Source organism: Synchiropus splendidus, chromosome 3 (genome assembly GCF_027744825.2).
Source record: "Synchiropus splendidus isolate RoL2022-P1 chromosome 3, RoL_Sspl_1.0, whole genome shotgun sequence".
NCBI lineage: Eukaryota > Metazoa > Chordata > Actinopteri > Syngnathiformes > Callionymidae > Synchiropus > Synchiropus splendidus.
In genome coordinates this window covers 24,453,606-24,477,906 of record NC_071336.1, presented here as the reverse complement: position 1 = coordinate 24,477,906, position 24,301 = coordinate 24,453,606, and the positions used below count along the sequence as shown (strand labels likewise).

General features: G+C 42.8%; 1 protein-coding gene across 9 annotated transcripts in view; it reads right to left on the bottom strand.

Moving 5' to 3' along the window:
• The window catches only part of LOC128756376 (microtubule-associated protein 4), a 63,776-nt gene that overhangs the window by 10,113 nt on the left and 29,362 nt on the right, over window positions 1–24,301 (bottom strand). For 6 of the 9 annotated variants that reach the window (XM_053860847.1, XM_053860848.1, XM_053860852.1 and 3 more), the window contains 5 exons: window positions 19,384–19,458; window positions 18,701–18,889; window positions 14,635–15,987; window positions 941–1,962; window positions 328–579 (listed from right to left, as the gene is read on the bottom strand). In XM_053860847.1, the coding sequence (XP_053716822.1) occupies window positions 328–579; window positions 941–1,962; window positions 14,635–15,987; window positions 18,701–18,889; window positions 19,384–19,458 (2,891 nt within the window). Of the gene's footprint in view, window positions 1–327; window positions 580–940; window positions 1,963–6,486; window positions 8,113–14,634; window positions 15,988–18,700; window positions 18,890–19,383; window positions 19,459–20,971; window positions 21,121–24,301 lie in introns of those variants that run through there. The other 3 variants (XM_053860851.1, XM_053860854.1, XM_053860855.1) reach the window with 3 other exon arrangements.

Below are 24,301 nucleotides of genomic sequence, written 5' to 3'. Positions count from 1 at the left end.
AATTTTCAGAGGCCACTAGATGGCGCCCTTGGTTTAGAGATGATGTAAGGATTCATTGAATTAATTGTAGTCCAAACAAGTCCAAATATTTTACAGCTGACAATGCCATCTAGTGGCCTCTGAAAATCAAGACACTGTTTCATGAAGCCTCACCAATCCTCCAATAAAGTTCATCACCAGTTATCATCAAGCTTCGAAGACAAAAAAATCTCCCCCAGTCCGGACCAATCACAGGCCTGCTCAGTGAGGGGCGTGGTTAAAAGGGAACCAGTAGTCCACTCAAAACTTACTGGACTGGATCAGCTCCTCTTGGGGTCTGCAACTTACCTTGGGCTTTACTTCCCGTGTAGCAGCAGTAGAAGAGGGGCGGCTTGTAGGTGTGGTGGACGGCCGCTTTGTGGCAGCGGTTGTTGTGGATGGAGCCTTAAGTGTGGCTGATTTTCTATCTGAGATGGAAGTAGTGGTGGTGGTGGATGATGTGGGGCGTTTAGCTGGAGCTGCGGCTGTGCTACCGTTAGCGGTTGCGGCGCTTGGCCGTGTTTTGGTAGCAGCGCTCAGCTTGGCCGCTCCGGTTGCAGGCTACGTCGGAGTAAGCAGAACAAAATAGAAGACGAAAATAAATGCAGGAAATGCAAAATAAATTGGATGAAAGCTTGGCTACAGAAACAAACAAGCACAAAACACAACAAATATGGAATAGCGACCTAGCATTTAATGCAATGGAAAAAGAAAATAGCAAGCAGCGCATTATGCCTGAGGAATAGCGTTTGCCAAAATACCGTCTTGAATCGTAAGTTGCCTCGCTACCTAAGCACTATTTTTTATTTATTTGGTAAATAAGTTGTGGCCTATATTTGCCTTGAAGACAAGCTGTGGGTTGAAACATTACGTTTCAGGACACTAAGCCAGTACCAATGGAGCCAAATAATTGTAGCTTTACCTTTGCCTTCTTGTCTGCTACGTCCTTGCTCGTAGCTGTGCTGCTCCCATTGGTAGCAGGCTTTGCTTTCTTGGCACTTGTGTCAGCCTTTGCCACCTTTTCCTTCTTGTCCTCTTTTGGCGCAGTGCTCTTTTTCTCCACCTTTCCTTTTTCTTCAGGCTCTATCTTCTTTGACACTTTCTCCTCCGGCTTTTCTGAAGACTTCTCAACCAGCTTTTCGGAAGATTTCTCCACCAGCTTTTCGGAAGACGTCGCGACCGGCTTTTCTGAAGATTTCACGACCTGCTTTTCAGAAACTGTCTCCACCGGCTTTTCAGATGATTTCTCCACCTTCTCTTGTCCCGTCACCTTCTCAGATCCATTCTCCTTCTTCGGTCCTGCCACGTGTTGTGCAACAGGCACTGCCACGTCAGCTGTTTTCTCCTGGTCTCCCTGGTCAAAACTGGTGTCAAGTTTGACAGGTGTTGACTTTTGCTCCATGCTTTTCACAGTGTCACAGGTGCGCTTCTGCTCCTCAACACATTTCTTTTCCGTTGACTTGTCCTCCACTTGGTTCTCAACAAGCGGTTTCTCTTTTTTAACTTCTACCTTTTCCTCCTTCTCTGCAGTTTCCACTTTTTTACTCTCAGCTACAACAGGAGCTGGCTGCTCTACCTTGCGCACTTCCTTCACTTTCTCTGTCTTTTCGTTTTCTTTCACTTTCTCCTGCTCGGTCACTTTTACTTCTGCCTTTTCCATCACTTTCTCCTTCTCCTTCACACTTCCCTCTTTCACTTTTTCCATGGGTTTTTCCTTCACATCTTCCTCTTTTACTTTTTCGTCCCCTTTATCTCTCTCAATAGACTCATTTTTCTTGTCCATTTCAGCTGTGCTGCTTTGTTCTTTCTCCATCTTGACTGGGGTCGTGTCAGCTGAAAATTCTACCTTCACACTTTTGTCTTCTGGTTTGCCAAAAAGATTAGGCTTCTGTTCATCTAGTTTCTCCTCTGTCTTACTTGGCGTGGACTTCTGGTCTTTTTGTTCTGAAGAGGAAGACAACAAAATATGGGTGAAATATAGTTATTTTTTGATGGTATTGTAGTCAATTCACTGAGATAACATGAAAATAGTGATGGTAGATGAGGTTTCATGAAACAATGTCCTGATTTTCAGAGACCACGAGAAGGGACTGTCTGTCTACTATAAAAACATTATTTCTAAAACAGGAGCACCATCTAGTGGCCTCTGAAAATTAGGACACTGTTTCATCAACCCTGCAACACTGTTTGATGATACTTCATCTCCGCATCACTACAACAAACCCTTGTCTCATTTTCTACCTGAGTAAGGGGACGACCCTTGTGTTTTTGTCTTTTTTTTCTGAATCAGATATAAGTCCATCTAGAGTTAGAATGACAGTGGCTCTAGGTTTCAGTTGATTTTAGCTGAATCAGATTTGTGTTTCTCATGAATAAAAACTATTTCAACTCTAAAAATGACAGCGTGATTAGATGATAGATAGTTCCTAAATGTGTCATTTATAAAGTTGCAACAAGTTTCTATTTGTGCCAAAAACATCCTCTTTCACATGACTTTTCTTTCTGCTGACACTTTGCACTCTGGCACTGTATGCCAGACTGTATGTAATTTAAAAACAGATGATTGGATTTCGATGAGGTACTCAGGAAATGATGATATGACAAGGAACAGAGTACATTTTACTGGTGTCTTTCAAGATCAAGATCCATGAGTCTCGTCTCAAATTTGTAAGAAAATAATCTTATATATGAAACGTTTTATAGATTAACATACAGGGACAGAGATATTGGGTTTTGAGGAACACAGACTACAATAGTGGGAACAGTGAATACCAAGTACAGAGTATGTATGGTGGCAGCAATGGCATCATGAGTTGGTTCTAAAAAGCAATCAATTACAGAACTATACTGGGCATTGAAAACCCACTTTATTCAGCCACACCCAACTCCCAGCATGGGTGGGGCAAAACTAGCAACATGACAAAGGCTTCATTCGTTCCCTTCAAAAAAAAAAAGAAGAAAATTAATTTATTCAGAATTCTGAATGAACTGATATGTTTCAGAGGTTAATGCTCAACAAATAAATATTTCACAACATAAATAACAGGTCTTGTCGACAAATTTAGCCAAAACAATTACAGTGAGAAGGAATTGAATTTCATGTCTTGTTTTTCATTGTAAAGACACTTTGACAAATGAATTGCAATTGCGCGTAAAGATGATTATGTAAAAATGAAGATGGGAGAACACAAACCCAATGTATATCCAACAACAATCTATTTCAGATCTGATCCACTGACCTGAATACTGCCTAAACGCATCAAAAGCAAACCATAAGATGCTATTTTCGTTACACAGACTGAGTCAGTGAAACATCTGAATCATTGCACCTCAGGCCCTCATGACCTAATCTGGGTGCAGCCAGAGAACATGCAGCGCCGGAGCTCCGTCCCAGAATCAAAGACGATTTCGTAATCAGACCGTGCATTCCGAAATTCATCCAGAAATAATGTAGGAGGGAGGATGTAAACATGGGCCAGTTAACGCAGAATAGAGCATGTTTCGTTCTATAAATTGGAAGAACAAAATTGCTGTATATGGCATCTAGGCAACCTGGAAAGTTAACAGAAATCTGACACTACATAGGTAAAAATATAATTTCTCTGCTGCAGAAAAACAAAGCTGACCTCATTAAAGAAAGAGGCAGATCAAAGATGCAAAGATGGACAGACTGCAGTTGTCTCGTGGCCTGATCTGGAGCAAGTCCATCACTTTCACGTTGCTTTAGTACTCTGTATATATTCTGACTATTACAAAGCATTATTATTCAAAATAAAAGCAGTATTTAACAATAAATCCAGGGTATAATAACAAGTATTTCTTCTTCTATTTGAATTTCTCTTATTTGTACTTTGACTTATAGTTAAAGGCAAGAGCTAGAAGTTGCATTTCCAAAACACGGTGAGTTAAAAAGTCACTGACTGGAGTTTGCTCAGTTTTTCTGTCATCAAATGACAGGAAAACAAAAGTTCGGAAAAAACACCTAGCTCATAGCACCATAAAACCAGAGGACGGACAAAGAGGATGAAAATGCGTTCTTCACAGAGGGAGACTTGAATTATTGATGGCACTTTCGATGGGGAGCATCATTCCCAGAGAGTGTCTCCGGGGTGTGCTGCAGGTGGGCAGGAGATGGCATGTCTAAGAGAACTATTACATGCTCTCACTGCGCAGTTCGGAACAAGACGACAAAAATACTTCCTGGAAAGTAGTTGAGAGTGAATAATTCATTGTAAAATCACAGAATGTTATTTGAATGACATAACCTGTGGGTCACAATCACCAGAAGCTTCAATGGGAAAACGCCCACATGTTTTCCGTCCTTTATCCATCAACAATTCAGACTGCTCGCAGCTAACCTCAATTAGTTTGTGTTCCACTTCCACATTCTATTAACAAAAATAATTGATCATTGAAAGACAACTAACCAATGCCGAAATTCACATTAGAATATTGTCTCCTGTTTGGTCCATTGACAAAGTAGGAGCCCTCTTCTCGTGCATGTGTTTTAAAAGGATGAAAAATTGAAATGAGTTTTTCAAACAACACAAGAACTGCAAAATGAACTGTAGCCAACGTGTTCATTTCCGCTGTACTACAGATGGCCCACAACAGAACAACACATCAAGCGTCTGGATGCACTGAACCAACTCATCGGAAACATTCTCACAAGGATGGTTCATTAAAGGCTGTTATGCTGATGAGTGCCATACTCACTGAAGCCTCACTCGCCTTACTATTATGGCAAGCCTCTCCTTCCAGATCACAAACGCTCACTCAGGTCTCACAGAGGTTCAAAAGCAAAACTCTGATTAGTTACAGCGCCATACATTCATGTTTTCATTGAGCAATTTCAGGGTAAACGCTCAGGTCAGGAGTGCCTCTGTATCCTCTTAATTGCAATGGTTGTGATGTTAAAAGCAGCACTTACAGCGAAGTGAGACGAAGAGTTCTCTCCCCCTTCTACAGCTACATGTCAAACACTCCAGATAATTTCGAGTGCTTTCGAAGCGATACAGTGTCATTATTCCATTTAAGTGCAAGAGCTTCCCTTCATAGATCTGATGAGACCCAGAAAACAGAATACTTACACATTAATAGTTTTAGTAATTGAGATCAATTCCACTTCATAATCTCGGTTATCGACGGTTTGCAACTTTCCGATGTGTAAAAATATAACTTTATGTTGGGTCATGAAACAAAGAAGCATAGCTCACTGTCTGCAGGCTTGCATGAGCTGCTATAGATGACGTGAAAGCCTGCAGGCCTCGAGTTTGACATATGCAATCTTGAATGTCTTCCATCACTTCGAATATCATCGACCACCACCCTGAAGCTGGGCTTTTCAGCTCATGTTACTGTCTGCAAAATATCTATTTTATGTGATAAAAAAGTGAATCTGCAGCATTCCTCTGCTCTCTACAAGGTATCACAAAAATACTGCTTCACAGATACCGTGATTGACCCTCATGTTTTCATTCAAACATCTTATATCATTCAACCCTGAAACATTTAACAGCACTCACCATTGAGACAGTTATTTTGGGAATAAGGGCAACTACACTTTGCAGGAACATGTAGCATAAAAGTACTTTTGGCGAGATGACTCATGTTCATGATTCAGCAAAACCTAATGTGGCACAAAATGTGGCCTCATTATCTGGCCATTAGCAACGACAACTTTAAGACGATAGTAAGCCACGCAAGGCAACCGGTCAAAATTGAAGGTTAAACCGAACAACAGACATGAGTGACCCCATTTTGTCTCCGCAGATGTCACTTGCTGTAATGGTGACCTGCATTCATCCATCTTGACTTTTGTTTATCTGGATCTAATGAACAAACAAATGCAGAAAAACGGACGGCAGTAGAAGGATGGAAGCCCAGACGTCTGAATCTCGGTCTGAAAATCAAGACTGACATACAAAAGAAAGCCACAATTTAGGATAACGATCTTCTGTTTGTAAACATCCACAGTGACGCTTCCTCATTTACGCCATAATTTCACTTCCCATACATCCATCTGCATACACAGGATGGCCAGGAACAAAAGCAAATTAGCCATGCAGTCCTCCTCCGCCAACGTTTGACATACTACTCCATCCTAACTCTGTCTGACATCCCATCATGTAATATGCCGCTCTAAATAACGGTCAGCAGGAAATCCTATACAGGCTTACAGACACAGCCAACAGTGACACAAAACAACATGTTGATTTTAAGTGTAGTTATGCAAGTCTGCATCATGACATTCACTTGAGGTCGTTTATGAAATACAAAATCTGGTCCAGCCAGTAAAGTAGACATGAACTGACTGTCATAATATTTTCATTGTCATTACTCAATAAAAAGAAAACACTTTATAAGAAGCCACATCTGAATTCTTATTAGTTTACATGCCTCCAGACTTGACACATTCACATTACGAGAACTGATCAACATAGTACTGCAAACATGAATAGTACCTACCATCTACAGTGATAAAGGGGTTAGTGCTGTTCAAGCCCAGGGAAGAGCAAGCACCGAGTGCAAGACTGCGTCTACTATCCCCTTCAGATGAGCCGAATTTATTGTCATTGTCACCAAATCCAGCATTTTCACCAACGCTGGCCTCCCGAAAAGCATCACTTTTGTTGCCAGGATCTCCAAACTGTTCAGAAACGGAGCTCAAGTAATGGAATCCCTTGGGACTCAGTGGGACTGGAAGAACAATGCCACCCAGCTCTTTCTCCAACTTAAAGTCCCCAACTGGGGACTCTAAAGGTGAGTGGGGAGAACAAGTATTGCTGTCTTTTAAAGGCAGAAATTGGGCAAGGCCAAGGCGGGGTTCAGGGGAAGTTTGCCGCAGGTCAATGTGGGTGGTACCAGCTGCAGAAAGGGTAGGTGGTGGGGTTGGGGACTGATCTTCTGCAACAGTCAGGGAGCGCTTCATTGCATTGGGTGAGCGGCGTTGGCTGCTGAGTGGTGATGCCAGATAGTCCATCCCAACCCCATCTCCACCTGGGTATTTATCAGGCAGGTCAAGACTGGTGGGTACAGACAGGTGGGAACAATCAGACATTGCACGTCTCATCGCCTTCCTCTGCTGCTCAGCTCTTCCCATGAAACATGGTTCTAATTCCTCATCTTCCATCTCTTCATCACTATTGTCCTTCGAAGAGCCTTCTGACAACTCAGGTTGCCCCAGAGTTGTGGTTCCTCCAGCCAGAGTCATGTCACCTTTGGAAAAAGGGTTGGTATGAGTAACTGCAATGGGGCAGTGGTTTGGGGCCACTTGAGGCATGGCAACCTTTGGACTGGACTCAGCAAAACTTGAGTTGCTCCATGAAACAATCGGAGTGTCCTTATCCAGAGGTGAAGGCCCTAAGTGGGCAGCTGTGGTAGACAGAGGAGCAACTGTATCCATAGGGGGAGGCAACTTCACATGCCCACCTGAGGATCCTGTCACCATTGGTAGGGAGACTTTTGTGGGGGCAGCACATCCCAACACAGATGCAAGTCTGCCTGGGGAGGCTGGGGAGGGTGAAGGGGAGGATGACAGAGGGCTGTCAGGGCTCTCTCCTGCACTCCCAAGTGATGCATTTCCCAGTGATGTGCTTCCAGGGATGCCTCCAACACTTCCTGGCACCTTCAGTTCTACATCCACGTTGGTCCTACCAGGTTGTTCAAAAAAGCAAAGTTTGTCTTCATCAGTAAGAACAGTTGAGGTCATAGGTCCACCACCTACTATGAGGCCCCTCGGGGAGTCCATGTCCATGCCCGAGGGATGTTGCCAATCCCAGCTGGGGGCTGGCACAGTAGCTGCTACCTTACAAAGCTCGCTGTAGTCAGAGAAAGGAGAGCCAGACTTCTGATCAGAAAGAAAAGACATGCTGCCTCCCCCTTCTATTCTCTTCCCTGCTCCCTTCTACTTCCTCACTCTCAAATGGCTAAAAATCTTCTTTCTTCAGCTGTCGCTCACTGATGCTCCTTCACCTTCTGTCACTCAGGTATGCCCTCTAAGTCTCGAGTGTTGTGTGTCAGCTATGAACTCAGACACACTGAGGGTGAACCGAATGTGCAGCCTTCTCTCCGGTCTCTCTCTCTCTCACTGACTATTGCAAATGTCATGTGACCCAGTTACGGATGCCAACTGGCTGCTGCCATCCCCCTGATCCCGCCCCTCGTGGTGGAGTGAGTAAGCCCCCTCCCCTTGTAGTTTTCTGTTTCTTTCCTTGGTTTTCTCCCTGTAGCCCTTTTTCCCCTCATTTTTCATCAGCTCACACACAAAGACAAGTGCAAAACACGTCTACAAATGAACAGCGTTGACCAGGAAATCTTTCTGCTGTAAGGCATGTTCTTAATTAAGCAGCTCACCGAAGTCAGCTAATTGTCAGTCCTACTGTTTCGTTTACTTAAAGTCAGTTAAATAATACAATGGACTTAAGCAAATTGGTCAGTCAAGCTTATCAGTGGGTGGCTATATGTCAATATAAGGCTGGCCTGTTACCTCTGCAGCAGTGAGGTTTTTGTAGTTTTTAGTTGTCAAAAAGAAATCTAATGGGTGTTTTTTTGGTGGGGAAAAATGCTAAAATCTAGCTTCTGAACTGCAGATTATATTACTTCAAAAGTAAGAAGAAATAATTGCACTGTGTATAAGCCACCAACCTTCCACTTCTGTTATAAAGCTGACCTTTACAGCATTACCTAAGAAAATAAAACAGTATTAAAGGAGAAATTACCTACGATATCAATAAACCTCATCCCCCCAAAATAGAATAAAATATGTGGATGGATCATCTCAAGCTATCCAAGACACAACGTGGCACACAAGGGCAAATGAGAACTTATGGGATATTTACCAAAAGATGAGCTCGGCTGCATGTATGTGTGTGGAAATAGCTAGCAATGATTGTCATTCCAGTTGCTGTCGACTGTAGACAAGTTTCAAACAATGGTTTTAAACAGGCAGGCAGACAAATGGGAACAGAAAAGACGGTGATGGGCAGGAAGGACGAAGAGAAGAGGCAACAAAGAACCCATTGGACAAAATAATGGAAACACCTTAAAGCTTTTTTAAGGTGTTTCCATTATTTTCTGCTTCTTCGCCTATATATGAGAAGAAGCAGAAGTTGGTCAGTTAGCCAATGATACAAAGACGAAAGTCCTTGAGCAGAGAAAGAGACTTGGAGACTTGAAATATTTTCACTAAGCCACTCAGAATTAAGGTTGCAGCCAGAGGAGCAATGATATGGGACACTACAGGACACAAGAAGGGCAGTTCAAGTCAAAATAAGTGGATATTTGGAGAAGGTACACATGTCGCCTCCTAACACAATCACAGGGCAGCTGGCAGATGATCCGAGGCTAATGGCTACAAAGCTTCTGTCAGGTCTGATTCAATGCATCGTCACTTATCGTCGACCTGTGACAAGTTACTGAAGGACGACAGAACAGCTGCTCAAAGTTACACAATTGATGTCTCAGGCCTAACACCCTGTAACACACAAGGTGAAAACCTCAGTGGTTTTATATAAAGGTGTATCTATCCATATGGAAACAATTCTCTGTGTGCTATAGGCGTTAAGTTTGAACATTCTACCTTGGCTTCCACGCCAATATGGGTCCTGTCTAGGGTGTCCCCTGCCTATCTCCCAAGCAAGGAAAGTGATAGACTCTAGCAGAGCCAGTAAGGAATAAGTTTTATAACACCACAGTACAAACATAGTCAGAAAAGGACTTGTGTTTTCAGAACAGAAGCAAGTTTTCAGGGATTTGTAGGACTCTACTACACTCTATGCTAGGACATGGTTAGACCCTTAAATTCTTGATACAGAACGCATTTTACGGTCGGATGCACATTGTTAAAGGTTAAGCTAAGCTGCGAGTGATATTCGTTTTTGTCGTTTTTCAACATTGTTTTCCAATCTAGCCTCATGTTTTAGGGTATGTCAGATTTGCTATGTAGCATGCGGCGTTGGTAGTTTGGGGACCCAGCAAGAGTTTGACCACTAAGAGGTGTGAGAACATGCACAGTTGGAATTGTGCCACAAAACATTAGATGAACGGGGTGCTTTTGGTCAAGTGTCCTCTGGATTTAAACTCGTCAGTATAATTCGTCAGTACAACTTTCAACAAGGAGATATTAAATACTATGTTAAGACACCACTGTCGTCTGTTGGGGTGATGAGCACTATGCTCACAATAGAAACTATGTCCTGTCATCCAGCAGAATTAATTAAATTGGGCGGGTTTAACATACTCATGGCGTGCTGAACCCAAGCTGTTGAAGAGAAGAATAACATTTTATGTAACTATGCATTTGGGGATGATTTGAGCTACATCTGTTGTACAGCGTTTGCATGACTTTTTATGAGACAATCAACATGTTGCAACATGATGACAAAGCCTATCTCCATTTTTATCAATATTACTTATCATGCATTTCCTCCTGAATGAAGCACTACAAGGTCATAGTACCTGCAGATAAACCAGAGGCAGGATGCACTTCTGTTAGAATGCTTGTGGCCTTCTTCTAGACCTAGAGTGACCTTTTTGGTTTTATATTTAGGGGGGAATAAACTCACACAGACTCACAAACGGATGACCTCACCCTGTCTGATCGGCTGGCTTCCGAAAACACATGCAGGGACAACTTACATAAGCTCACTGGGGTGACAGAATTGCTAGGACACAGACGCAATGGTGATGGCTGACAGCACTGTCGCCTCACAACAAGAAAAGTACAGAGTTTGAAGCTAACTTAAGACAGTGTCGAGCGCAAGCATGTCTTTTTTTCTTCGGATGCAACCTGGTTACACAAACAAGTGGATCAGCTCACCCTTAAGCAAATCTGGACATTGTCCAGCAAACATGGCACATTAATAGTAACTGGTACCCCGATTAAAAAAAGTAATATTTAGGACAAGATTACAGTGCCTGCTACGCATTCATTCCGTAAGGTGTTTGCCAGTCAGAGTAAAATATATACATTTTCATGAGACGTTTTGAAAGAAAGTCTCTTTCTTATATTGTATCTACACATAATGTTGCACTGTATTGTATTGTTTGTTTTTTTTTCAGTCAAGTTTCTGTCTTTTCATGATAGGGATGTGCTCGAATTTCAAATTTTCTCTGGAAGTAAGGCTATTATGTCACAGAACATGATGCTGACATTGGCGGAACATGTCATTTGTGTTAAATAGCGTGTGAAAGTAATCCAAGATTATGGCAAAGGTTCGTATATTCTTGAACACATGCTGGCACAGGTCTCATTCCTTAACAAGAGTCGCATAATACCACTGTCTGCAGCTACAGTAAAGTGAAACTTCAGTCAGAAAACTGTTAAGAGGCTTGTCTTGAGCCCATCCTTTGTCAAAGTCATCAGTAGTCAGTGATGAGGATATTCTCAGCAGGAGTGAGGGTGTTGGGGTATGGAACAGAGACAATTGGTGATGGAAAGTCTCAAGGCAGTCTCAAGTGTGCTCTATAAATAGCACAATCAAACCTATTTTGTCACCCCACCCTTGCTACAAACCCATAGTTTCCACATCACCCCCATCCCTTCCCATTAGTCACCTAAGCAACTGCCTCCTGTTGCCATAGTAACTAGCTCTTCATCAGTGTGCCAGTTCCAGCCACATGTTTGGTGGCACTGTTGGGGGAACTTGTACATAGATTTAGGAATTCTGTAGGTTGAGGTTAAGAGTCAAGGAAACTCTGGCGACAGTTTCGAGTCCCTTTAGTGTTCATGGTACTGGACGAGAAACAAAACTCGATCTAAAGTCTTAATGTATGTCATGCACAAACGTCAGCGCAACAAAATAAATTGATTTACTGATGAATTCATTAAATGTCAATGATTGAGGCTACATGCAGAGAGAAGCTCGACTAAGGCAATAGCTTGATGAAGTCGCAGAATCAGATTGTGTCATGTTCTCCCGGTTTACATGCAGTGCCGCGAAACTACATTGTTGAACTACTGAAGCGAAGTTGACAGGCAGCGAGGAGCCGTTTCAGACTGCGATCGTGCTGACTGCTGCTAACTAGTTTAATTTCGCAAGTCCAGAATCAGCACGTTGGTTAAACAGCGTCCCCCATGGAGCTGTCATCATCGCCAACACACATCCATCGGCATGTTTTAGAATTAAACTTGCAAGTTTCTGAAAAAGTTTCAGACTATGTGTCCTCTTTCCATCACAAGAATCATTTATGTGGGGTATCTTAATTACACAGCCGCAATTTGGATCAACAGAATGAGCCTCAGCTAGCTTAGCAACCATGCTAACGGTCGCCAATATGAAGCTTGCTCAGCTGTACATCGCCCAGTCCGGTCATAGTCGAGCTCCTCGGCTACATGAAGGCTTAGTCAAGCTATTAACAGCATTATCCAAGTTGTGTAGTCCGACTAAGAGAAATTAGAATTTCTCTCCAGTAACGCAATATTTTTTTCTGAGCCATCATGTAAGCATGCTGAATGTAATGGCAGCAACTTCCAGAGAATTAAAAGCTATATATTTCAAGCAGTCAATCGCTGTCAATCCAGCGACAAGTCACCGCACATCAGTATGTCAGAGGCCAGATTTCACAGTGTCATATGCAGAGAGGGAAAAACTAGAAGAGGTGGAATCGAAGAGAAACTGATTGTAGCCAATGAAGGAACTTTAGTCCTGTCCTGTGGATTCACCTACTTGACACTAGGGGCAGGAGGAGTCATTTTGGTGGCCGGGAAACACTGACTACTACGGTGCGAAGTGCGAATCACCAAGTATTGACAGGACCATTGTGCTTTAATAGTTGACTACGTTGCTGATGTTGCAGACAGTTCAACCACTACATTCTTGTCCATGGAGATGACTAACCATCAAATGAGACACTTTAAAAAATGATGCTCAGATATACTAAAGCGGTTAAAGTCGTTGGACAGACTGACAAAAAAATCAGATGCGACTACCTCACCGAGCTGGTAGTATCAGTGATCCAACTTTCTCCTGAAACCCCCTGCTGTAGCAAATTCCACCTCATCCTTGAGCATCTGTCTCCAGCATCTCACAGATCTGGCACACTCCAAATACATATTAGCCAACATCCTCTTTCCACATCAAAAGCACAGTCTCTGCAGCACTGTTATCTAGCATGTGTCCTCTCTTTCCTTTTAATTGTGCCCGGTGTGCTTTCTAATCCTTTTAAAGGGGCTTAAATGGTACTCTTGGTGACAAAGACCCACCCAGGACGCTGACAGGAGGGCTCATTACACAGCTGCAAGCGGTGACTTTAATTCTCAGATGTTGGCTTATTTTGTTCTTCAGGCACATCACAGGGAAAGAATAACATTTGTACAGCAAGGACATTTTTCCATGAAGACAGACCAATGAAGAAGCATGGTAATATCAAAAATTGGCACCAATGAGAGTAAACTTACTCATTCAGATTCTTCAAATTTAGCTTTTCATTTAGATGTGTCTGAGAAGGAAATCATTTATGCCCATATCATGACAGTAAAAACTGCCTCAGAGTTGTTATTGTTCATTGGAGTAACAGAATGTTTTATCCAACAATCGATTTGCTTATGAAGGGCAATCACAGCAATGTGAAGAAAAGACATCCACCAACAGCAAGTATTTGGGCGGAGTTGAAGTTGCTCAAATTGTCATTGGGCTTGACTAGGGCGGACATGATTAGTGACAAGGATATCAGAGGGACATCCCAGGAAGAAGTTTGGGGATAACGTCAGGGAGGCCACACCTAGATGGTCTGGACATGTGAAGAGGAAATACTGGGAACATGTTGGCCTAAGATTGCAGAAAATTGAAGGGTAGAATTGATAGACAAGATAGCTTTTATGAGTTGGTCACGTAGACATAAAAATTCCCAGACTGGCCACAGAAGAAAGTATCCATAATCTTTTTTTGATAAATGCAGTCTGGCCTTTGGGCCATCCTGAGTGAAACATTGGGTCAAACCATGGTTTTTAAAAAGAAGTTGCCAGCACAAATGATTGACAGATGAAAACATAGAGAACATCGAACAAAGACTTACCTGTTATGAGGAGGCAGCAGAGGGCAGTAGAGCACATGTAAAATAAAGACAAAAGCAATTATTAGTACTCAACCAAAAAGTTTGACTGTCATGTTGAGACATCGTTCTCTGAACTGCTACTGCACAACAAGGAAAGTTAGTTGACAACACAGTTTCCTTCGCTCAGCTTAAGAAGAAAATAGTCACAGAAAAAGAGGAGACAGAGTGACAAGCTCATGCTTGAATGTCCACCAGATGACATCACAGTTTTAGGACCTAGTTGGGTAAAGATCTGTTAGCAGCAACACTTCTGGACATTGTTAAAAAAAAGAGGATGATGCACTGCATACCAGGACTGAAAACACATTTTGATTAGTGGACAGCTCCGAGCAGCTACATTAGAACTGAAACCCATGCGTTAGTCTCTCAAAGCCCAAAACATTTACACGACAAGCGAAGAGGTTTGCAGCCAAGTGTGCCAAAGATAGTTTGGGAATGTCATTGAGGATTGTCTTGCAGACACCAATGAAACAAACAGCATCGGAAAAAAAACATCTAAGACGATTTCAAAAGTGCTCAGGCTAAGCTCTTCACTACTTGACTTGACATATTAGAACCAACCTTCAACGACGGGGGCAACAACTGGTGGTTCTTCTATTGGGTCAGCAAAACTGGGAAAGAAAGGCTTAGCCGCGGGGTTTAGTCCGGACCCCAAAGGGGACAGAACAGGAGGCGGAGACTGGCCAGCTCCAGGAGATTCCGTGAGTGAGCATTTTTTCTCATCTGGGAAGGTGGGACTTTTGGCCACTTTCTGTTTGCCATCTTTGCTTTGGGAGTCAGGGGCTGTGGTTTTGGGCGAGCGAAGTGGGGCAGGGCTTGGCGTGTCTAAGGCTAAACTCAAGGGCACGGAAATAGCTGAACTGCTGATGTCGCTGTAGTCAAACAGCTCACTGTTGCTGTCTGTGTGGCTGTTGTTCAGGAGCCAGGACGCGTCCGAGGGCGAGATGGGGGGCGCAGATGCCAACACCTCTGGGCTGGGCTGAGATGCTGGACTGAACGGAGAGGTGTCAAGCATTTGTTGCTCTGAAGACTCTTGGAAGGAACAACTATTGTCAAACATGCCACTATCCACCATGTCACCCCCTTCGTTTCCCACAGAGAAGGGAGTAAATGACTGACTGCTGTTGCCAAAGCTGGAATCTCCTGCATCCATCGGAAGGTCAAAGGGATCAGCAGAGTCTGTCACCATGGTAGATGACCCAACAGCTCCAGTATGGGGGGTGACTGGCATTGTGAATGGAGGTGCTGTGGCTTTCAGCTCACTCTTCAGCACTAACGGACTGACGTTATCAGCAGTGTGAGAGAAGAGCCCCTCAGCCAGAGGTGGTTGGACGAGGTCATCACTTTTATTCAATTCCTCCATCCATGAACTTTGGCTGGGGTTCTCAAATGAAGCTTCAAAGTGAGTTGAGCTTCCAAGATCGACCACTACCTCGGCCGTAATTTCAGAGCCTCCTATAGGGGTTGCATCAGGAACAACCCCCCACTCATCGGGAATCTTTTTCCTGTTTTTCCCCCTCTTCCCTTTGCCACCACTTTTTCCAAGCTGTTCTTCCCAACCACCATCTCCTCTGTCTCTTCTAGGGCCAATCCTGTGGTAGAAATCCTCTGTGGGCGGCAAGTTTTCTCCCTGCATCTCCGACCTGCCTCTGCTGTTGGGGTGTTCGTAAAAGCCGTCGTCTTTATGTTGTCTTTTTTTCTTCTTCCTCTGTTTTCTGTCGGAACCTTCCCCCTCTCTTTCGTCACCTCCAGCATAAGCAGAACTTTCCCTGCCGGGCCAGCTTTCAGGAACTTCATCAGGGCTGGCTGCAAGATGGCCGGCATGGCGGTTGATCACGGTTGAGACACTAGGAGTGAAAGGGAGGTCTGTGGGCAGGCTGTCAGCCGGATCGGGCCATGAATCCAACAGGGCACCTTGTTTTGAATGAAGAGGGAAGAGTTTAAGGCTACGTTCAAAAAAATCAATACACAAATTAATTTCACTAAACTTAAACCTATCTCCAAAGTCCTTTATAAAAACAGCTAATTTGGCAGTACTTTTTATTTTAATTTAATTTAAAAATAATAAGTAAAATATCTTGAAATGCTTGAATCAAAACTACATATTAGAACTACAGTTATATAGTATCATGTTATCTTATTTTATTAGTTTATAAACATGTTCATTAAAAGAAAACTGTGTGCCTTGAAGCAAACTATCAGATCTTCTGCTCTTTTCATACATTTCCCAGCCATCCAGGTTTGCTGGAGCATCACTAAAGTCAATTTTACAATAACACAATCAGAAAAACGTAATGAAGTAAGAAAGCAGACACCAAGGAGTGTTGAACAGAGGTGTGGAGTGTGGAGGAAACTACTTGTGAGACATTGTCCTACTTAAACTCCAATATCTAGTCCTCCTACAGTAGCACATCAAGTTTAAGTGGGGCATCAACATGTCTCTGGCACCCCTCCTTTAGCACACACTAACAGCAACCAAGTATCTTTTAGTGAGATACAAAATGGAATAGACTGTATGTACAGAAATAATAAAGGAGTATAAAATTTGGTATCAATTAGTTGACAATTATATAACATTTTTTTTGTTCTAGCCATCTCGGCAATCAAGCTGTCATGACCTTTGTGGAAGAAATAAAAAAAAGTTGGGTGAATGCAATAAATCCACCAAACACACTGTATTAGCATTATATTCCTCTGCATATCACGTCAGCCAACCACTCAAAAAAGAATGATCTATTTTTTTCATGTAAATATCCCATCAAGTGTGTTGGTCAGGACAAATACATCATGTCCAACTGAGACAGAATGTTATTGTTTAGCTCCACTCCAGCATTCCTCCTGAATTTTAAACATCTGCACTCCTTATCTCGGAGGGAGGGGTCGTTCTGCTGCATTGTTGAGTCACCATGTATTACCTAGCAGTCACCCAGACGCTCACACACACAGACATGTTCCATCTCATCTAGAGGGACAGTGACAGGCACCCGAGTGACAGTTGTGCTTGTGTGTTGTTACCCTGTGAAAGGACGGACACCTTTACAATAATAATGTCAAGATTCAACTGGCAGACTTGGTATTTGATAAGACTGTGATTAAATTGCTTTCCAAAACCAAAACTCGGACAGATAATTTCAAGGATGACATAGAGACCAGTGAGTCCTGCTCTCTCCTGTCTCCATAGCTAATTTATCAAATGCTGAGCCATCAAGCTGTCCGACGGTCTGGTGCAGGGTCAACAGCTTTAATTAGAATTTCTTGATGTTGACCTCTGAGCATATTGTGATTAAATTCAGTTGGTTGTGCCTGCAATATTCTTTATGACATAAATACAAAATACAACATATCGATTTTATGATAAACATAGATGAAGCCTTTGCAAGAGCTAAATGATACTTTAAACAAAAGTTGCTGTGGTGTAATACGATTGCGTGCCCCACTGTGCAGAATGTGTGTACTGAGAACATGTACTGTATGACCAGAAGCCATGGCGGGTCCTATACATGTCAGCATCAGATGCTGATTTGTTTTGAGCTGGATGTCTCACTCTGACGTGAGCTGGTGTGCGTGCGACAGGCTGCTATAGATCCCAGACAGCTGACCTGCACGCAACAAAACATGTTTGTATATGTGTGGAGTCAAAGCCTGGGGCTGGTGGGATGGAAAACATGATGATGGCCAGCGACGGATCAGAAGTTATAACTCTGAAACACTGTTGGAAAGGTCATTAGTGTCAAGGCTAGTATGGTGGATGGATAAAAGGGTGAATGGAACAATATTATTATTATTGTTTGTTTTTTTTTTAAAGATTACTTTCCACAATTTGATAGGAAATTGTACACTTCATGTATGTTTAACAATTTCATGCATTAATGCCTGGATGGTCTAATTCTCCCATACTCAAATACACACCGTAACTTCCGGACAATAAGCCGCTACTTTTTTCTCGCAGGCTGAACCCTGCGAATTATACAACGACTTGGCTAATATATGGATTGTTACAGGCTTAAGAGTTTCATGCTGGCAAAATATTGAGCCACGTCACATCAAACCGCTGAAATCACAGGCATTCAGTTTCTCTTAAATAAAACACTCAAAATGAGCTATTTTCGCCCGCATATCCTCAGATGTTAGGAGTTCATGATTCCAATTACGAACATTGCCGGGTTTGTTTCATGAGTCAGTCTCGATGCTTGTTGCTCAAAACCAGCCTAGAAGTGATGGTCGTGCATTTTTAAGCCGTGTGCACCACTGACCTTTCTACGGCGCAGACAGCACCACTGCACCTGCAGCGCACAGGCGGGTGCGGCTTATGTATGATCAAGATCTATTTTCTTCTTAAATTTAGTGGGTGCACTCTATAGTCTGAAAATTATGGTATCTATAATTTATTCTATACATTTAAACAAGGTCTCAAAAAGCTTAGCACTTTCATTTTCTGAAAATCAGTTAAAAGCATGTGAACACTGGTCTGTGAATAAACATACATTATTCTACTTATTTTCACTTGTTTTAGTCCTACCTCCACAGCCTATGAGTAGTGACACCTGTAATCTATTTCCCAAAATGAAAACCAACAACCTGCATGAGGAGTTACCACATCTGAGTGACAGGTGTGTGGCCGTCTCACCTGCTGACCGATCCTGGGGGCTGCGAGGTGCCTGGGGTTCAGGCCGCATGGGGCTGTGCTCTTTGGGGGCTTCTGACCCTGCAGGTGGCGCCACCTGCTGAGGTTCTGCTACAGCTGAAGGTTTCACAGCTGAAACCGGCGCAGCTCCGACCTCTATGGCTGGCCCCATCCCAGCAGGCTGGGAGAAATCTGTCAATCCAGAAACGGAAGTTCAACGAATTGTTAATCAAACCTAGCAGCAGAAAGAGAGAATTGCAGCATGTGTTTGTGGGAACCAGGGCCAGAACAATAAAAGCGGTTTGATGTTTTACTGGAAGGTGTAATTCACATTTATCTGCAAAGTTTCAGCACAGACTGCCAGCTGCAAGACTAGAAAGAAGCACAGCAGTCACAATATGGGCTGTGGGACAGATTAGAAGTGTGAAGTCTTGGGTGTGTGTGTGTGTGTGTGTACACCTGAGAATGTTTGTTTCTACGCCTGGAGCAGCAATTCAATGGTACACAGAACACAAGATTCAGAAAGTTCATGCTGTGCGAGTGGAGGTCGACAGTTACGTGTTTCCTTGAGATGTTATGAAGGTCACAGCGTGTTCTGATGTATTTATAAGGATGAATCTTTAGACAATTGATGCTGCATTATTCATTTCACAACACAGTGTTGAGCAGGTAAAAGGAATTGATACCTATAATACTGGTGTCCTTCATCTGGGTGGGGATGGTCTGTGATGTTGATGAATCCATGCACGCTGCCATTGATGCTGGCAGAAGAAAAAGAATTTGATGAGACAAAATCCACGCAAAGTCTGACCTAACAAGGCTCTTCATTTCCCTGGTCACCACTTAGACATTCCACGAAGAAGAAGGAAAGACTCTTTCTGGGTCGTAGAAGGCATTAACTAGTTGACAGGACAACCTTATTGTTGGATGTAATCCTTATAAATAAAACTGCCTATCAGGGTTGAACAGTTATTTCCCTACAAGGCCACATGATAGGTTGACACTATAGATAGGCTACTCAAAATCTGAATTAAAAATGAGACCATCATCAGCATAAAAAGTGGAGGCATCGGCAGTGATTCAGTGGATCAGACTGATCACTATGAAGGAGGAGGGTTCTTGGTGATCATTCCAATCTAAAGACAAAACAAGGGTGACGGAGATGATGACCACAGTCAACAGGTACCTTGTGAGCCTGTACATGTGTTTTACACATCGATGCACAGCTACTGTAGCACGTTTCCAGAAAGCTTATGGATATGGACCAAACTGAGCAGTACCACCGGAAATTGTGGGGGGCAGTGTAGCTGTTACTATGGGCCTTAAGTAGAACCATAAGTGATACTTAGTTGAGTCAGGCAGCTTGCAATTCAATCCGATCGTAAAAGTCTTCCAGGATTTCTTCTTGAGAAGCGATAGATATTTTTCAAATCATGTGTTTTGCAACTCATTGTTAAAGTCTGCTCAACAAACTCAGGACAGATTTGACAGCCAGTCCCAGCAGAAAGTGCAAACTGAGTCCCATCACCGAAGCAAGTTTGAGTACCAACAAGGCAAAGACGAATCAACTCATTTCAAATTAAATAATCACCATCTGTCCCAATGACACTCGCGCAACAATATATTAGGCCAAATCCATTTTAGCTTAGGGTCTGCTGTAGCAACCCAAGCCATCTCGTCACTTGTGATGTGAAAGATAATGACATGAAGTGAACAGATGAAGTGACCTGATGATGTCATCTCTGGTGTTTCTTTTTATCATTGCCATGGAGAAACTCCTAACTTAAATACAGCTACTTTGGCTATTTAATTTAAGTCAGTTTTAAAATATTATGAAGACGAACAATTCCCCAACAAACTCACTCCTTTATTTAAATGCCTTTATTTTTATCCTCATTTTTTGGCTGTTTTATATGACCGTTCGCCTGTGGCCAAAAACATGATAAAAGCTGACAGAATAAGAAAGTGACATTATTAATGTTCAGTCTGTTATGAAGGCCTGCTGTTAGTCAAGTGTGCGCCCCCATCTCTCATTGTTGCACTAATGCTTCCGACCCTTTGGTCAGACTAAGAGGATGACAACACAATTAAACCAAAGTTCTCTCTCCTCGCTAATGACTAGCTTGCATAACACCAGAATTACATGACACGTTTTCGGCGTAAACACAGATCAAGGATCCAAACTAACATTAACGCTGTGTTACAAAGCGCCTAACTAACATCCAATTAATATGAAAAAAATAAAAATACACCCGCACGCGACCTCGGCCTCACCTGCTAAGTTCCCTCTTAAAATCAGTGAAACAAGTCCCATAGAAGTCAACATGCAATGGTTTTCTACGCGCGGCTCAGATACTTCTGCCTCTGTCTGTCCCCATTGTTGCCTCAGCTGGCAGTCAGCTACTCTCAGTATGAACCCAAGACACACACATGCACACACACACATACACACACAAAAAAAAATCACAGTCACTGTCTGGGTTTGGTGTGACGACTCACTGTCTGGCTACAGTCTCGGGCACAAGCAGAGAGATTCTCCCCGAACTACAACTTGCTGCCTCCATTTTTTTGGCTTGGAGGTAAACTTCAAACTCAGGTCTTCAAGAGTTGTGAATCTCACAGAATGGACAGTTTTATATTCCTAATGTGCATCATGACAAGACAATCATGTGAAGGGACAATCTTGATGCATAAAAAGAAACATCTGTACTTGTGAAGCAACAACAACATGGCCACTGTTTCTACCATACAACCGTAACTCCATACATTAAAGGTACAGTAGGTAGAAAATTGTTATTGACTTATAATCCAGCAATAATCCTATGATACGTACTAAAAAATAATCTCTTAACCATCTCTTAGCCTCCGTGAGAAAACTCATTCAGTCTGCAAATGTTTCAACCACCGGATTGCTCAGTGAAGGGGCGTGGTTTAGAGGCTTCTAGGCATTCCTGTCACTTCAAATGCTGTTGAAGGTTGCAAGCCATGTAACTGAACAACCTATCACTCACAAGGCCTCAAATAGGGACTACTTTCAAGCGTACTATTACGTCCTATGTCGACTTCAAAGTCCGCCTTCCGTTCATGCCAAACACATTAGTGTTTCAATAAAAAAAAGTCCAAAGTTTCTACTCCCCTGTGGCGTTCCAAACAAAAGAGTTGGGATGTGTGCTGGTAGGTATGTGGCATTTTATTTAGCAGCTTATGTAGCTCTCATCCTTAGTCATGGTGCCATAGAAGTCACCATGACTGGTCGTTTGTTAGGCTTTACACTCTAAACCTAAGCACAACCTCCATCTTTCTTTCACATGATGCACAACAAGTGACACAGAAGGCTTCCTCTGGTGTCACTCTGCAACGCCAAAGTCCACTTAGTCACTTTGGGAGAGAGAATGTGCAGAAGGGGAAGAAGCTATTCAATCACACAGCTGGTGCAGCGTGGAGAAAGTCACTGTTTCAATTTGAGGCTGTGTACTAGCAGGTATCTTGCAATACAATACGTATCCCGATACAGGAGTGGTGATAGGACACATTGCAATATATTGTGATACAATAAGTTCAGCAATATTTTGTAATAAGAGCCATCATTTTAAGGGGGAAGTACAATATCATGTGCATGAAAACCAATTTATTGTTATGACGTCTGCCCAATTGGACTTTCAGTAAAATTTCACAGTCCAACAGAGTAATGAACAGCTCTCTTCATCAAAAAAATAACTCATAAGTGTGCAAAAAGAAAACATACTCAACAGGTCACAGATGCAGCAAGTATCTATGTATTAAATATTGCTACAGACAAATGCAAATATCAAGACAATATCAAGTATTGCGATATTTCAGCAAAAATAATGGAGCAGGAGTTGCAGTGTGTGTGTGTAACAATTACTGTTTTTTATTCCACTCACTTCAACCACCACACTTGCTGAAAAATTAGTAGCATCCCTCATTGCACAACCATATTACATGAGAGCATTAAAGGTGGAAACCGCATTACTCCTGTGGTGCCATTGGAGGTTGAATTAGCATTTGCGGTGCAGCATGAATGGATAACAAAAAATGATGCAACAGAGAAAAGAGGGATAGCAGAAATAAGTAATAAAAAGGGGAAGGAATGGAGGAAGGCAGGCACCAATTGCTTCTCTCTTCCTGCAGCATCCACAGAGGGTGACAGTGAGGCGACCAGACAGGACGCCACCCAGAGTCACAAACGCTTCCCTATATCAGACACACAGAAGAATGCGCATGGTCTGTTCTTGACATGATGGAATGACCTCAGATGGGAGGGTCAAAACCCCTTGTGCAGCAACGCTGGTCTCAAATTAGTCACTGTCTGCTTTGCATGGCTGGGAAAACTCAGAACCAGATCCCAACAAACAAACAAACAAAAAACATCCCCCTCTGACCAAGGTGGTAAAAACAAGAGCGACGCCATGTACTCTGTCGTCTTTGATAAACAACTGAGGCAGAAATGCAACACCCCCCCCCGCTGAGCTGCACTGCTGTCCATGGTCCTGAAATCAGACTCTGAAAGGGCAATGAGGGGCGCTGGTCTGATCTCAGTGAGCACTGAGGGTTCACCGAGTTCTTAGCATTATTCAATGCCATGGGCGGCAGGTTTTTTTTTTTTCGTCTAGCATGCAGTGCTTTCCTCAAATACATTGCCTCAAAGCTGGTAGGCAGCAGGGAACGAAAAGCTCTTGGGGAAAGTCAGCAGTCGCACATCACATCAATCCTGTTTACTTTTCAGGCTAATTGCATGTTAAAAGACAGAAAACAACCTTGTTTAAACATCAGTCTGTCAGGGCGAATCAAGCAGGAGCCACATTTCAAATCAACCAAATCTGATAGACATCAGACATAGAAAGATATACACAGCATAAAAGATAACTAAATTGGCTGTTTTAGGACAAGCCAACAGCAACATCATTGCTCAAGTCTTGCTAACAATGTCAATGCGGGAAAAAAGATACTGTGCTTAGAATAATTCCACTTAAAAGGCAAACACAACTTGTTTTGCAAGAGAGAATTAGCACTGCTACTACTAATAGATGATGGCACAAGTATTTTAATGGGCCTCATTAGCTCGCTTTTGCTGGTCCCCACAAAGTTAAGCCTCAATTTCAGTATGAAAACATCAAAATAAAAGGGTCATTACAATATATAATTTTTCTTCAAAGTCCTGGTAAAGGTTAGGGAGAGACGCTGGGGAAAGGGTTATGGCAATGAGAAACCTCACAATCTTATTGTGTGTGTGTGCATGTGTGTGTATGAAAATAAATGGAAACCTGTTAGAATTGCTGAGGTGTACTGAGGTGAAATAGTTCAGAATTATTTTGGTCTCTTTGGCTTGGTGCATTTCCATGAATGGCTTGAACAACACCGCATACAGACACATCCTGAGGTTCTCTCTCATTCACGATACTATGGTCAATTCAATCGGTTTTCTTACAAGATTTTGCATGTTACCCCTTGGTTGACTTGACCAGCAATAATCCGGGATGAGCCAGCAGGATAGCCTGAACTCTTGCAGCTGTCCCCCAGATGACCTTCGTCTCCGCTCCTCCAGCTGGAACAGACTGGGTCAGAGCCACTACGGGCAGACAA